The sequence below is a fragment of the Prinia subflava genome, chromosome 1, assembly GCF_021018805.1.
Source record: "Prinia subflava isolate CZ2003 ecotype Zambia chromosome 1, Cam_Psub_1.2, whole genome shotgun sequence".
Taxonomy (NCBI): Eukaryota; Metazoa; Chordata; class Aves; order Passeriformes; family Cisticolidae; genus Prinia; species Prinia subflava.
This window is the reverse complement of record NC_086247.1, coordinates 72933290-72948536: the sequence shown is the minus strand read 5'-3', so window position 1 is coordinate 72948536 and position 15247 is coordinate 72933290. Positions and strand designations below refer to the sequence as shown.

Below are 15247 nucleotides of genomic sequence, written 5' to 3'. Positions count from 1 at the left end.
GCACACTGACGGAATTGAGCAGGACATGGTTTAGCTGGGGGAAAAGGAGGCTCGAGGCAGACCTTACTGCTCTCTACAAGTACCTGTGAAAGGAGGCTGTAGCCAGGTGGGTGCCAGTCTCTTCTCCCAGTAACGAGTAACGGGATGAGAGGAAACGGCCTCAAGTTCTGCCAGGGGGGGTTTACATGGGATATTAGGAAAGATGTCTTCATGGAAGGGGTTGTAAAAGATTAGAACGATTGCCCAGGGCGAACTATTAAACCATGTCCTCAAGTGCCATATCCACACATTCTTCAACACTTCTATGGGCAGTGCTAAGTTGATGGCTAGATTGATGATCTTCAGGATCTTTTCCATCCTTAATTATTCTGTGATGCTGTGATTGTTACTAGTATTATGACACTGCCACTAGCTGGAAAAATGCATGTTTCCTTACATTTGCCAAAGAAACCATCATAGTGTTTCACAAAACTGAAGCACCACCTACAAACTTAGTAGCATCTCCTCATTTAGGTGCTTGATTCTACAAATCTCTATTTATTTATTTATGTATTTATTTTAATTTTGGAATTTTGTCTTCCTTTTGCTTGTCTTGCAACAATTTAATGGGGTCCTCATCTCACTCAACCAGTTCTGGCTCTTACTTGATTGTTTGAGAAAAAACATTTATTTCCTTCTGCCATGGTATTTGCCCTGCTTCACAATTCCCATGTTACCTCTCCACCACCCACTCAAATTTTTGACCTCGTCTCCTGGTCCACTAAGGCCAAGTGTTCCTGTTCCTCATTTTTTCTGGTTCCAATCTGTATTCCTTTCTTCCAGTTCTTGCTCCTTCTGCACTAGTATGGTTTGCCTTGAGATCCCAGCTTCCAAACCCAGTGCACAGCTGCGCTTTCAGGAAATTTCAGCCATATGTCTCCGAGAAATGCTCAGGGTGGATGTTGTATTTTAGCAGCGAAGCCACAGCAAGCCTTCACACAAATACTTGTGCTAATAGCGACATGTGAACTCTCATAACATAAAGAAATGTTGCTGGCAGTAGCAAGAGCAGCCAAAGCACATCTTTGACGGAATACTTCATCCCAGTGCATCTTCATGAACTAAAACATTATGCTTGAATAGTAAATTATTAAACTGTTTCTTAGAGAAAAATCATTCACTTGCAGGTGTTTTAATGTCATATAGCACATTTTCGCTAATTTCATTTCTATAACAGCTGGTTTAGATTAAACTTGCGACAGCAAAAATTTCCATCAACTTTGGTAATCAGCACAGGGAAATCCAAAGCAAACAAACCTGGGAAAATCAAGAAAAGGTGAGAATTTAATATTTTAATTCAAATTCAGAGGATGGTAGACAAAAAAGCATTAAAATCTCATAATACTACTCTAGAAAAAAAATATAATCTGGATAGAATTTGACAGCGACTAGAAAGTGAATTGGAGTAACTTGTGTTAGGTTACACTGAAGGTGACAGAGCTGAAAATACAATCTGAGACTCTAACGTGCTGCATGTGCAAGAAATTGAAATAACCCAGCAGCAAAATGCAAGAACTTAGTTGCAATATTTTTACATTTGCTCATTCAAGCTGTTAAGGATACCATGACGGGATTATATTTTAGACTGTGGCAAAAACAAAAGCAAAACAAAAAAACCCCACAACAACAACAACAACAAAACCCAAAAAACAAAAAAACCCACACCAACAAAATGTGGATTTACACATCACACATACTTTTGCAATGGTAATATAGTTGTTACATAGAGTGATAGCAGATAAATGAAATATGATTACATTAATTTCCCTGTAACAAATGTGCAATGAAATGTTTCTATACCACTTTGGAGGCAGGGAGGGTCAACTCTCAAACATCATACACTCATCTTTTGGGGTACTTGTTTTCTTATTTCAAACTATAGAAGAAAACCAGAATGGCCTACATGGTTTACACTTTGCTGCTAATATAATTCGTTCAGATGCTGTGCTCTGTGCCTTTCCACATGACTTGCAAAAGCTAACTCGAGTGTTCGAAAATTCTCTTAAAACGATCTGAATCAGCTCTGTAATTTCAAACAGCAAGGAAATGAGGTCTGAAGCAAAGGCAAGGTGGGCACTTACTGCTCCGAGTTATCAACAAGGTCTCCAGCACAACTCGAAAACACGGCCCACACCAGCCATCGTGGAAAAAATCAACTCTACCCCAGCCAAAAATTGCACAGCTCCTTATGCCGCTTCACAAATACGCTCTTTGGCGGAGCACAACACAGCGCCAGGCGCGGACGGTCAATTAGTCACTAATTAGTCACTACTACTGGAAGCGCACACGCAGACGCTTCTAGACCACGCTGTTAGCTGCCCGCCCCGTTCCCCCACGGCAAACACAACAAGCAGGGCGGCCCCGGCGGCAGCACTGCCCGGCGGCCCTCACGGCGCACAGCCCGCCCGCTGCGGGCGCCACGTCCCCGCCCGCCCGGCCGGGGCAGGGCCCGGCGGCCGCCGCGGCGCCGCCCCCCCGGCGGCCACGTTGACAGGGCGGGCGTGGGCCGTGTTCGCCGGGCCGTGTTGGGGTGCGGGTGCCCGGTGCGGGAGCGGGGCCGCTGCCACAGTAAAAATGTCTTCGCCTCCCAAAGAGAAAGCAGAGACGCGGGCCGGACACCCTCCTGCTGGTACGGCCGCCGGTTCCCGTCTCTCCGCTCTTTCTCTTGCCACGCCGGGGACGGGACGGGGGGGCCGGGCGGCCGCGGGCCGGCGGGGCCGGGCGCCGCTTCCCCGCCAAGCCCCCTCCTGTGCGCGCCGGGGCTGAGGAGGGCGAGGCCGGCCTCGGGCGGGTCCCGCCGCTGCCGGGGATGCGAGCCCGGGGGTGTGAGCCCCGGTGGGTTCGAGGCCCCGGGGATGCGAGCCCCCGTGGGTTTCCTCGCTCTCCACTGCTCGGGCGCGATGCGGCGCTCTGGCCGCGGGAGGTGCGCTGGGATCCCCGCCTGAGCCCTGGGCGCCCGCGGCGCTCCCTGCCCTCCGGCAGCCTCTCCCGGTGACGGGGCGAAGCTCCCTGCCCTGCCTCTCCCCGAGGAGAGCTGTGGTTGTGTCCAAGCCCTCATCGGGTGTGTGCACTTGGCATCTCCAGGCTCGGACCCGGCAGGCAGACAGCGTTATCTTCCCCGGCATCCCCCCCTCGAAAGGCGGCGGGGGCCTCCGGAACCCCGCCTGGGGCTGGTGGCGGTGGGAAGGGGAGCGGAGCGGTCTCGGCCCGTCGCAGCCTGCGGGGCTGTTCCAGCAGAGAGTACGCTGAGTGTGAACATCACCGCAAACCAGGAGTGCTCTGTGCATCCTTGTGCCCGTGGGCACCACGGTGTGAGTGCCAGAGCAGCGTGCGCGCTCCTGCCTGCCATTCTGGACCCTGGCAGGGTGGGAAACAAACAGGTAAAGGTGCTTGAGAAGTGCTCAGCAAAGGAGATCCATCGCCTTCCGTGCTGCTGCTGTGTGCGAGTGGGCGGACAGGGTGGGAGCTGTGTGTCACCTCCAATGGGACACTCATCTGCCAGGGTCCATACATGGTAGCTCCTCTCTGTACAGGTGGGGTTCAGTTCCTTGCACTACTGAAGTTGTGTTCCTTCATGTACTGTTAGTTTTGCTTCATACAGTTTTCTTAAAAATGAGAACTTTCCCTGCATCAGCAGCTTTACATATGTCATCTGATGTTTCCCTGTGGAGTAGTTGGGGAGCGTTTTTTTTAAGTGTTCCAGTAAAAAATCCCAAGGTGCCTAGTTTTATATTCAAATCCGTTGATGAGATTTAAAGCTAAATTTGTAAACAGCTGTTGAACCATAATCGAATCCCATGCTCTTTACAATGAGGACTTGAAATTCCTCTACATGGAAGTGAGAAATAATGGCTTTGCTTTTCATGGTAGATACAGCTCAGCAGTGCATGTAAGTCAGTCTCTTGGCTGAGCAGTTGTTCCAGTCCTGCAGCCTCCCTTGTTGTGGCATTAGCTCTTACCTGGCTTCTTGCTGAGCTGCTTCAGGGAACAAACCAAAGCATCATTTTCCAAAGTTGACAGCTTTTGTTGCCTCAAGCTGGCTTGTGTTGAGGTACACGTCAGCTTCAGAGTGGAGGGATCATTAAGATCTTACATCGGTCTTCCAGCTACATCATTGATGAAACAAATGTGCTTTGTAACTGTATTTTCTGATGTTGTTCCACGTTTGAGAGTTTTGCTTCAAAACCTGTGTTTTGAAATGGTTGAAAATTTTTAAAAGACCTGAAGTGAGCCTCTCTAGGCCACATGAGAAACTAGCAATGTACAGTGTAAAAGCTCAGCTGGAGTACAGTACAGGTTTCCTTTGCCATCAGAATATCTGGGTTTGAGGTTATTTTCTTTGTGAAACATGGACCCACGTACAAACTAAAGAACACGTTCGACTATGTGCCATTTAAGGTCATTGCCATCCCTATTTTCTTTCTATTTTTTCTGAACATGCACACAAAATTTATCTTTGGAAGGAGCCTGTCTTTGAGGCCAGAAAAACCTAATGCTTTACTGTATATTCAGGTTTCTTTGGGAAGAAGATTTTTCTAAGCTGTTCGGCCCTTTGGCCTTTTAACAGCTGGAAAATCCACAAGAAGTGTTATGACTTGCAAGAGTATATATTTACTCTAGTGGCTGAAGATAGGTTTTAATCTTGTATCTCAAGCTTGTTTAGATCCCTGAATATTAGAATAGTGCAATAGATCAGTCTGCAAACAAATTTTAATAAAATGAAAGTAAGAAATTCTTTTAAAAAAATTAATACCGGTGGAATTTTATTCATGAATAACAAGGCAAATTTCTATCAAAGAAAAGGTGTGAGTAGGGTATTTCTTTGATAAATGGCTTAAAAGCCCAAGTTTTGCTGCATACAGTTTTACAAAGAGCACGACCTGTAATTACAGATGTGTCTTAGCCTACTGAGTAGGTTGGGCATGTAAGTTAGGAAGGATTTCGGTCATCAAATTAAAAGCAAAATTGACAATTCTATTGTTTTTCGAGTGCACTGTTGGCCCTTGCTTACTGATTCCTCTCTGCATTGCATTCCCCTCTGCATTGATCTTTCACACAGGGAGAAAAGAAAAGGCACTTGAAAAGACAAAGGGTAATGAAATGGAAAGAAACCTCAAGACCTCAGGGCAGGAAGCGACTTTGACCTCCCCTCTGAAATTTAAGAGGGCCCTAGCTTAATCTTTATTAAATATCCGCCTGTCAGTGAGATCAAGTGTGCCCATAATACATTGCTGAGTAGGTTTGTACAGTTCCTCTGAAGAGATCTGTCTAATTATGCTTTAGCTGTTCGTCTAGTGCGTACTGTGGAGGGATAAAGAAAGGTGATTGTGTTAAAAGTGCATTTAGGAAGTTTTATGATAGATTTGTGAAAATAGTTATGTGCTTTTTTGTACATTAAAAAAAATAGCTCTGAGTCGAGATTTCTGTGAAATGAAGGCTTGTAATAACTCTTCTTACTCTGTGGAACACTAATGTATGCTCCCTTAATCTGGTACAACGGTGTTTTGTGTTTCCCTTTTCATACATCTTATTGTTGTAATGGAATCTGTTATTACACCGTACATAAGAAATAAATTTTCTTGTTAATATTGAATACATACTCAAGAAAAAGGAAAGCAGCTAAGACTCTTGGTTGTGCTCTGGATTTGTGAAAGTTCCTGTCGGATTGCTGTGAGCAGCTGGTGGTTGGGGTTGAGCTGGAAGGTTTCCCTGGGAGGGACAGCCTCAGGTCTGCACCCTGAGCAGGCTGGGGCCAGGGCGGCCCGGACCTGTGGTGCCTCTCTGAGCACTTGGTACTTGCTCCAACTCAGTGGGGTTTATTTTAGAGTTCAGTCTCAGAAACAGAGGAGTCCAGCAGTGGGGGCAGGGAGGAAAGAGCAGAATACTTCCCAACTCCAGATCAGCTTGAGTGGTAATTGATTAACACAGTTGTTTAATACATTTCCAGAAGGAGTAGTCATACCCTTATGAGGAACACAGGCTGGCATTCACAGGACTGACAAGGTAGTCCTGTCTGCCTCTCGAGGGGGGAAAACATGACATACGATAATTAAAATCCCAAACTTGTATTCAGTACTGAAGCAGATAGACTTGTTGCTTTTCTGAGTGTGCTGGCAAATGAACCCTTCTTTATTTCAAATGACTCCAGGGAGCCGTTCCCTGTCCTCTCCTGTCTTGGCACCTGAGCTCTGCACTTGCTCTTCAGCACAGGAGCTGCTTTCTTCCTAATCCCAACACAGGGGCATGGACAGCATCTGCCTCTGAACACTGCTTTCTGGCGGTGTTCTGAAGGTGGTTTATCAGTTATTTAAATCCTCTGTTTGCAGGATAAGGAAATCTGAGCTCTTTTAAGAATGACTTTTAAGTGACAAAATCACCATGGTGAGCATCTGTCGAATTAGGCAGTAAATGCTAGGCAAGTAGGAAATAGATGATTCCTCATAACTCCCAAGAAGATCTCACAAATGTTGAGTGGGTTTTTCATTAGCTTCATGGATATAATCATTTCTTCTCTTGTCACACCCTGAGGTAATGTAGCTTAGCTGATACCTTTTGAAAAGGAACGTGAATTATGCTGCAAGGGTATTTATCATTTTAAGCTAAATCTCCTGAAACTGGATTGGGTATGAGCATGCTGTGTCATGGGTGGCAGATATGTACAGAATGCTATCTAATTATTTCACTTCTGGTCTCACACATCATTATTGCAGCTGCTTGCTGGTTCCTTCTGCACAGTAACTTTGGATTGCTAAATATAATTCAATTATGCACCAAAGTACTTTAAGCTGTCTATACTATGCTTGCTGATATTGGTTCAAAAAGTCAGATTTAAAATTCCAAGTTGCTGCATTAGTCACTATTATGGCTTTTTAGTTGTCTGGTTATTTGCTTTTCAATCCCTTCTTTTTAATTCTGCATACAGGCAAATCTGATTGTGTTAGCTGTGTATTTTTTCCAGTGACAGATAAAGAGGTGGCCTGATGATACACAATGTGAGAGGAGAGATATTTTAAATCTAAATTAACACTAAATTTTCAGGTATTGTTTTCTCTAGTTGTCTGTTAGATGTTGAAGGACATGGAAGCATGTGTGTTGTTCAGAACTGCTGTTTGTAACCCTGGCAGATGTTGCTGTGGAGACAGCATCTTCCACAAGAAGTAATTTGAAATAAATGAGTAAAAGGTCCTGATTGTGCAATGATGTTAAATTTGGAAATTAATTTAATTAAATTAATATTTTATAAATAAATGTAAATAAAGTGTAGCAGTACTTTGATTAACTGAGATGTTAAAACAAGACTGCACTTGACAGAACTCAGTGTTTGCTTTTGCAAACAAACTTAGATTTATAAGGAGCTTGAATCAAGAAAAATATTTGGAATTTTAATTTTTGCTTCAGTTTAGGCAATTAAAAACATGTAGTTTTTTTAAACTGTCTTTCTTGTCCCATGTGAAACACTTCTCATCAATTAAAGTTTTCCACTGGAGAGAACACAAAATGGTTAGTGATTTGAGTTTGGGTTTTTTTAGTGCATGATAAGAGGACACAGTTTTGATAGGTTTTAAAAGATATTTCTTTGAGTTTATCTGTTCGTTGCCTTCGTTCGTCTTTAGTTAATGATCTTTACTGAATTGAATGAAGTTTGTCATTCAAATATCACTCAGAACTTAAAATATCTTTTTAAAAGATGAGGCCAAAGAGCTTTCACTTTCTCCTGGAGCAGGTCACTTTCCTGCTTTCCTTCATTCAGGCTCTAAAATTTATGCATGGCTGTGGCCTTTCCACTGCTGTCCTGGTTAAGAATTGGGAATTAGACCTGTGCCTTGCTCTCTGGGGTTAGCACTGAACAGCTGTGAGGTGCCCTGGTCCCTCTGTGGCAGGACACAGGAGGGCTCTCAGAAGCGCATCCTCCCCGTCCGTGCAGCGTCAGCTTCTCCCGGGTGCTGCTCTGGCATCCTGCGTGCTCCGGCCGACACCTCTGCCGAGGCTCACCACACACACCGTGTCAGGGCACTGTGAGACACAAACCAGCGTGTCTCTAAGTGGTTTGATTGACTTCTGACCACTGTAGTGGTTTTCTGATGTGGTTGCTGATGGCAGTGTAACCCGTCCAATTAAGCTAACTAGATGCGTCATCTTATCCTATGCTGTCCTGTGTAGCAATGTGTAGCTAGAAGAATTGTTGAAGAAAAGGAAAAGTACACTATTGAACCAGAAGGCAGATCAAGAGCAACCTGTCTGTTGCTCTGCTTAGTAGCTGCAGTGCTAAGCCTGGCTTGGTTCCTGTTTTAGATTGCACTTTGGAGTGGATAAGTGATGCACATAAGTGGATTTGCTTTCATTTCTTGGTTTGCTTTTCAAAGGGCTGCTTTCATGTTTGCATCATTTCTAAAACTTAAATGATGCAGGGTTTTAAAATGTTGTAAATGCTCATATGTTTTGCAAAACAAAAAGCTCTGTTCCAAAATGTGAGTTAATAGTCCTCCTAAATTTGCTTTTTATTACACAATTTGTGAAGTACTTCTTTGTATAAATACTGTTATTATAGATGTACTTTTTAACATGAAATGACAAGTTAGTTTCTTTGGTTTGTGGTCTTTTGTGTAGTGTTATGCAAGTCATTGCCTCAGTTTCGTTTGACTGCTGCAAGCTAGAGGGTGGAGAGGGAATTAGAACGGAGTTTTCTAAGATGTCATTGGAAGCACGTGGTAAAATGAGCTCCATCTCCTCAGGATAAGCAAAGATGGCATCATGTGAAAGAGAAAGGCTGATGAGGTCCTGAAGTAGCTGTTCTTTAGACTTGCCTCTTTTTTAACGCTTTGGGCTTCTTTTTCAACCTGTGGTTACTGTTAAATTACTATGTAAAGTATCGGGAAGGGAAGCAGGGAAAGCAGAATCTTTAAAGCATTCTTCACTTAATGCTGATTTGACTGAGGTTTGTTGTTATCTATTTAATTACCATTCCAGTGAAAGCCGGTGGGATGCGGATTGTGCAGAAACACCCACACAATTCAGATGCCAAAGAAGAAAAAGATAAGGATGACCAAGACTGGGAAACCAGCAGGTGAGCACTTTGATTTGGTGTGTATGCTACAGTGAGTTTCCATGACCTTGAACCTTATCACCAGTTTGTTTTCCTTGTGATTAGCCAGCCAGAGGTACAGTTGTTTTGGTATCATAAAGCAGTAGCAAGTTATATGCTCCTTCAAGAGAATTGGGGAATTTGGGAATTTTCATATTTCTGAGCCTTCTTTAAATGGTCCTGCCATGTAAGAGAAGGCTGGAAAAAATTACAATAGAAGTGAAACCTCAGCTTTCCTAAAATGTCTCAGCTCAGGCTGTGCCGAAGCACAGAGGCTAAGCACATTTAGACAGAAGTATGAGGCTGGTAGTCCATGTACAAGGTGGTCTTTCTGTATGCTGGGTGTTTCCTTTTACTCTTTGGTCTGTAATCCCGCGTCTGTGAGGCATCTGACAATATGGTGCTTTTGAAAAGACAAGTAAAAATATATGGTACTAATATTACCTGCATTTATTTTTGGATGGGAATCTATTGGTTTTGGTGGTGGAGAATACTAAGACTGCAGTTCATTAGCAGTTTTAACTAGATTTATTGGATTACTTCTGTTTAGAAATGAAAGCAGGATGGACTGTCGCTGTTTTTCTGTTCTTACAAAAGCCACCTGGTTTTGTGCTGCTTTCCTCAGCTACCTGTTTTTCTTTCCAGCCAAGACTATATTTACCTGAACTGTTTATCTACTAACTTAGGGCATGGGTTTGTCCTTGCTATTTGCTCAAGTAAAAAAAAACCCAGAGAACCTTTCCTGTGTTTTGGTAAGTAGGCTGACTTAGATTATATTTATTTTACACGTAAAATAATGGTAATAAATAAGCATTGTGAAAATGTCTAGAAATAAACCCCAATGTGTTTATTTACTTGAACACAAAACACCCTCTGAGAAAAGTAATTTTAACTAATAAATTCAAATACCTGGTGGAGAATTAAAATTTATGTCCTTTTTTCATCAACCAAGTTGGTCATCTTATAATTCTGTACCGTGACACATAAGTTGAAAGAGTCTGTATTGCAGCCAAGTTTTGTCTAAAGTAGGAAATTTTATTTTGGGGTCAATTTAAACTTTGTTTAGGGATACATCCTTTTATTTGAGGCGTGTTGACTTTGGCTGGGCAGCCGCTGTCTACCAAGTTGCTCTATTACTCCCCTACTCAGCAGGATGAGGAGGGAGAAAGTAGGATGAAAAACCACAGGTCAAGATAAGGACAGTTTAATAAAGCAAAAGCAAAGGCCATGCATGGAAGCAAAGGAAAATAAAATATGTATCCACTATCTCCCATCAGCAGATGATGTCCATCACATCCTGGGAAGCAGGGCTTCAGTATGTGTTAGTGATTGCTTTGGAACACAAGCATCATAGTAATGAATTATCCCTGCTTCCTCCTCCTTTCTCCTAACTTTTATTGCTGAGCAGATGGTATGGAATATTCCCTTGGTCACTTGGGATCAGCTGTCCTGGCTGTGTCCCCTCCCAAGATCTTGTCTACCCACTGCCTGCAGGTGAGAGGATAATGTTGGAGAAGCAGCTTGGGTTCTGTGGAGGTGCTGCTCAGCAGCACTGAGCCAATATTGGTGTGTTATAAGTGTGTTTCTAGCTATCAGAACAAAGAACAGCACTGTGAGGGCTGCTGTGGGGAGAATTTACTACCTCAGCCAGAGCCAGCACAGTGTTATATACCTGCTCATCAATTTCCCTGGCATGCCAGCCTCATGGCAAGGAGCCTCATTAGGATCCAAATGACAAGACCTCTTGTGCCTGTTCACAGATCTAAGCCTCTGTTACTACACAGCACCTGATCTATTCCCTTCTTCAAATAAGATTGTTTTCCCTGTTTCACTCAAATAGTGCAGGGAAAAGTTAAAATTTAACCTTGATTTTTGTGGCTGTGTCTGCTGGAGCAGGTTCTGTGACACAGTAGAAGCACCTCTGTAGGGGTAAACAGCGGGTGCTGAGGACTTGATGTTCACACTGTGTGTGTTTTGGAGATGAATTAGTTTGGTCATCTGGACTGAAGGACCAATCCTAGTTGGTGTGTGTTAGGTGTCTCGATCTGTGTGTGTCAGTTTGGCATCACTTGCAGGGAGTCTAGATGAGGTGCCCTGAGACCAGTCCTTAGCATGAAACAAAGGCTAGGCAACTAGGCTAGAATGACTGGGGGAGAGTGCACTCTTGATCTGTAGATGCTAACAAAAACAAACTGTATTTTAATATTGGGAGCAAAGTTTATGCTTTTAAGACAGAGGAGAAAGTTTAAAGACTTCTAGAGTCTTCTAGACTATCTTATTAACTAGTGAATAGTTAGCTTGTTGCACCTCAAAATCCATTCCTTCATCCACCTGATCAGTTGATTATCAAAATACGCATTCTGAGTATGCTCTTTGCTTTTGTTTTCGTGTAGAGGATGCATTGTTGGTTTGTATTAGGCACTTGTACATACAGTTATTCTGAGTCTGTGTATTAATACTGAAAGTATTAAGCTGAACTATTTTATTTCTTTGATCTAATCCTCTTGAGAAAGAAAGCAGCAGGAGGACATAAGGAGCATAGCTAGGTGGGAATTAATATGAATTATAATATAAGTTTGTTTACAAGTCAAGAGAAGTTGTTTCCCGGTAGAACTGAGAGCCTTTTGTGTATGTAAGGGTTTAATGTGTCTGTTGTAGGCTCCTTTGGGAATACTTTCACAGCTCTGGTGGCAGTGCAAGCTATAGATTTGAGCAAGAAGGTATTTAGCCATAGACAGAATAATAAGCTAGTCAAAATTAAATTAGGTTTGCAGCGCATCAGCTGCTTTTTTGCTGGAAGGTGCAGTCCCCCAGAGTTTTTGTCTGCTCCAGGTGATTCATGGTGCTGTTTGAAAACCCCTGGATTTCTGATGTGTGTGAGGGATGGTTTTATCAGGAGGTGTATTTTTCAGGAAGGGTGAAGCATTGCTGCTTTCTCCAGCACCAGTATATATGTAGTTTTGGGGCTTAGTTAGCTGGTATTTTATGTCCTTTTGTTAAGCAGATGTGGAAACATCTGTGTTTTTAACTTTCTGCTTGTCATGGTTTTAGTCTTTGCCATTTTAAGGTGGTATTGTTGATATGATGCAATCCCTACTCCCCATTGCATTTGCAGTCAAAAGAAGCAAACAGCCCTTCAGGAAATTTCTGCCAGCTGATATGGGCAGCTGACAGTGGTGTGCGAAAATAATAAAACAGAGAAGAGTAATTTGTGTGTGAAGAGGGAGGCTAGGATGAGTCATTATTTTAATCTCACTGTAAACTTAGTTGAAGACAGATTAGTGGAACTGGCAGTAAATGGAAGCAGAAGAATTCCATCTTTCCCAAAGTTCTCTAGGAACTCAAAGCACATGGCCTCCCCATGATGGCACAAATCTGAGCAGTTGCTCAGCAAGAAACCTTTTAGCTTCAGTTCATAGAACTATTTGTGGCTTTGGAGACAGCTGGCATTGTTTTTGCAGCTTGCAGGAAAAGACTTGGAACAGTGTTTCTAATCTTAATGTAAATGAAGCTGACACAGGTAAACACCCCTGTCGTAGCTAACTGTGCTGTGATAAAGGTGACTTTAACATTCACCATGTAGGTCTTTGTTTCTTTTTCTCAGTTGTTTAGTAACTTGTAATCCAGTTACTGTATCTTACTCTGCAAAGTATTTTACTCTGTTCTGTTTCCTAACATAAAATTGTTCTGAAACCTCCCATTTAATGAAATTGTAGAGATACTTGTCAGGGTGGTGATTCGTGATCCCTTAAAATAATATGTGATAAGACCATTTTACATAAATTTAAACTTTTCCTGTAGGGCAGGTCTCAGCCTTGAGCTGTAGCAGAATTAATTTTATGTGCCTGGTATAAATGTAGTTTTACTTAAAAAAGGAATGTCTGTATATAATTATATGGTGGAGAAGGCTCAGTGAAAGATGGGAGGAGTTGCACAGTTTGGTTTAGGTGAACTAAAGATACATTTGGCATCCAAAGCCAGTGCCACCCCCATGGTCAGGGTGTCAGTGTTAAACTGTACTGTGAGGCTGGATCCTTGGCCTGCATTCTCTTCAAGATGAGTGATTTTGATCAACCTGATTAGAGCTAGGATGCCGGCTGGCTGAACTTCTGCACTGATGAATTACTGATTTTTCTTAGGTTTTTGTAATTTCTTAACACTTGTGTTGGTTTGGTTTTTTGGATATGGTTGCAATTTTTATTGATTGACAGTCATACTGATTGCTGCCGGAAGGCTTTTTTTTTAGGATGCTAGAGGAGGGTGAAACATATAAATAGAAGTATGGTTATGAATCAAAACTACCATTTTTCAGGACTATATGTTATCATAGAAATTATTTGGAATAAATAGGCTACTCACAGTCCTGGGCTTTATTAAAAGCCCATTAATGCCTGTTTAACTGAGATTTGCAGTATCATGTGCATTTCTGTGTCAGCAGCTGACTCTAGGCATAATAAATACTCCTGAAAGACAGATAATTTGAATTGAGAGCTGCTTGTTCAGTTTTGCACAAGAGATTCATTAATTGTCACGCTGGGATCTCAAGAAAAAGAAACTATAATTATCTACCAGGATCTGTATTTAAAAAAATATTTAAAGCAAATATCTGACTTGTTTTTAACAAACGGCATAAACTGCAAAGGCTTTTATATCTTAGACTCTTGCCTTCTCTTTTGTTGTATTTCTGAAACAAAGTGGGTAATTACCATGATTTAATTACTCAAGATAAATGCACTAGTGTTGTTTCTCTATATTTATGTAAATTGTATGTGTTTTGTATCTTAAGCCTACCTGGAAATTGTGAACTCAACATTATGCCTGACTTTTACAATGTGGATATTTGCCTTAGTAATATCTGCTGGGTGAAAGGAAAAAAGCCAAGAGACTAATTTAGAATGTTGACTCAAAAGTGAAATTATGCTAATGAAGCATATGGGTGTTTGTATGTCAAAGAGTACTCTCAATACTTAGTTACATGGTGAGAGAGGAGTTGTCAAAGGCCTCTGTTATCCTTCAGTGTTACTTGTTAAGTCTGAATATGCAAGTGGAGCTGAACCTGGTTTTTTTTTCTTTTGGAAGTGCAGTGAAAATCTCCAAAACTTGGCTGTGGGTATACACTTCCATTCAAGAGTAAATTTGTTTTTCCTTTCCCTCACTTTGCTCTGCTACAGCTGACAAGAAATAAGTCACAGACATTATTTCCATTTTTTTATTTGCCACTGAAGATTCTCCTGTCATTAAAATATTCTTAGTTTTTGCCTTGTCATGACCCATGTTGACGAAACTTCTGACAGAAATAAAATAATATAAATTGGTTATATAATTAAGCCTTTAGAGAAGGTTTGTATATCTGTTTATATCCTGAATATGGAGGTGCTTGAAACCATTTCTGTTCTTATATTTTGTAGTTCTGGTTGTTTTAGCTGGGGTAGAAAGTGCAGAGTCAATGTTCTGACTCTAGCTTGGGCATAACTGCTCTTCAGGACAGCTAAGATCTGGGAAATTATGTGCAGTGTTCAGCTCACATGCATGCACGTTCTTTAGGAGGTAGTTTGCATCATGTATGAAGATGTTCCAGTCCGGGTGCTTCTGGTGTTGTTTGTTGTAGAGTCAACAGGTGTTTAACAGAAGGAAATCTTGGGAGTTTTATGTGTAAACAAGCAAACAACAACAAAAAAAAACCCCAAACTTTGCAGCTTGTTAAACATGGAAATCAAACCCATATAAATGTGAACAGGTAGCATTGAACTTCCATCAATACTCGGAGTGAATAACCCATTGGTGTTCCTCCCATGCAGTTCACTGACATAAAGCTGAAGAAGACCTCGTTACCTGTGTTCATGCATCTGTAAAATCAAAGTACTAGAAATGTAAGCAGGCATTGACTCCATGTGGTGAATATTTAAAGTTAAAAGAAAAAGACAGGTCAGGACAGATAGACTGCTACACCTTCTGCTTAAATTTCTGGAGAAGAGATGTGCGACTTTGGTGGGTACAGGACTGCGTCCCATTGCACTTCAAAGATCCCTTGGGCTATTGTGTCAGTGGAGGCAGCCCTGAAGGAGTGAACTGGTACTCTGTAAAAGCATGTGTCATCCTCTTCTTGGACAGAATTCAAATTTCTTC

General features: G+C 42.1%; 1 protein-coding gene across 1 annotated transcript in view; it reads left to right on the top strand.

Moving 5' to 3' along the window:
• The first annotated feature begins 2502 nt into the window (after positions 1-2502).
• The window catches only part of DAP (death associated protein), a 52888-nt gene continuing 40143 nt past the window's right edge, over positions 2503-15247 (top strand). The window contains exons 1-2 of the mRNA XM_063399994.1: positions 2503-2668; positions 9007-9103. Of these exons, the coding sequence (XP_063256064.1) occupies positions 2614-2668; positions 9007-9103 (152 nt within the window). The 5' untranslated portion in view covers positions 2503-2613. The remainder of the gene's footprint in view (positions 2669-9006; positions 9104-15247) is intronic.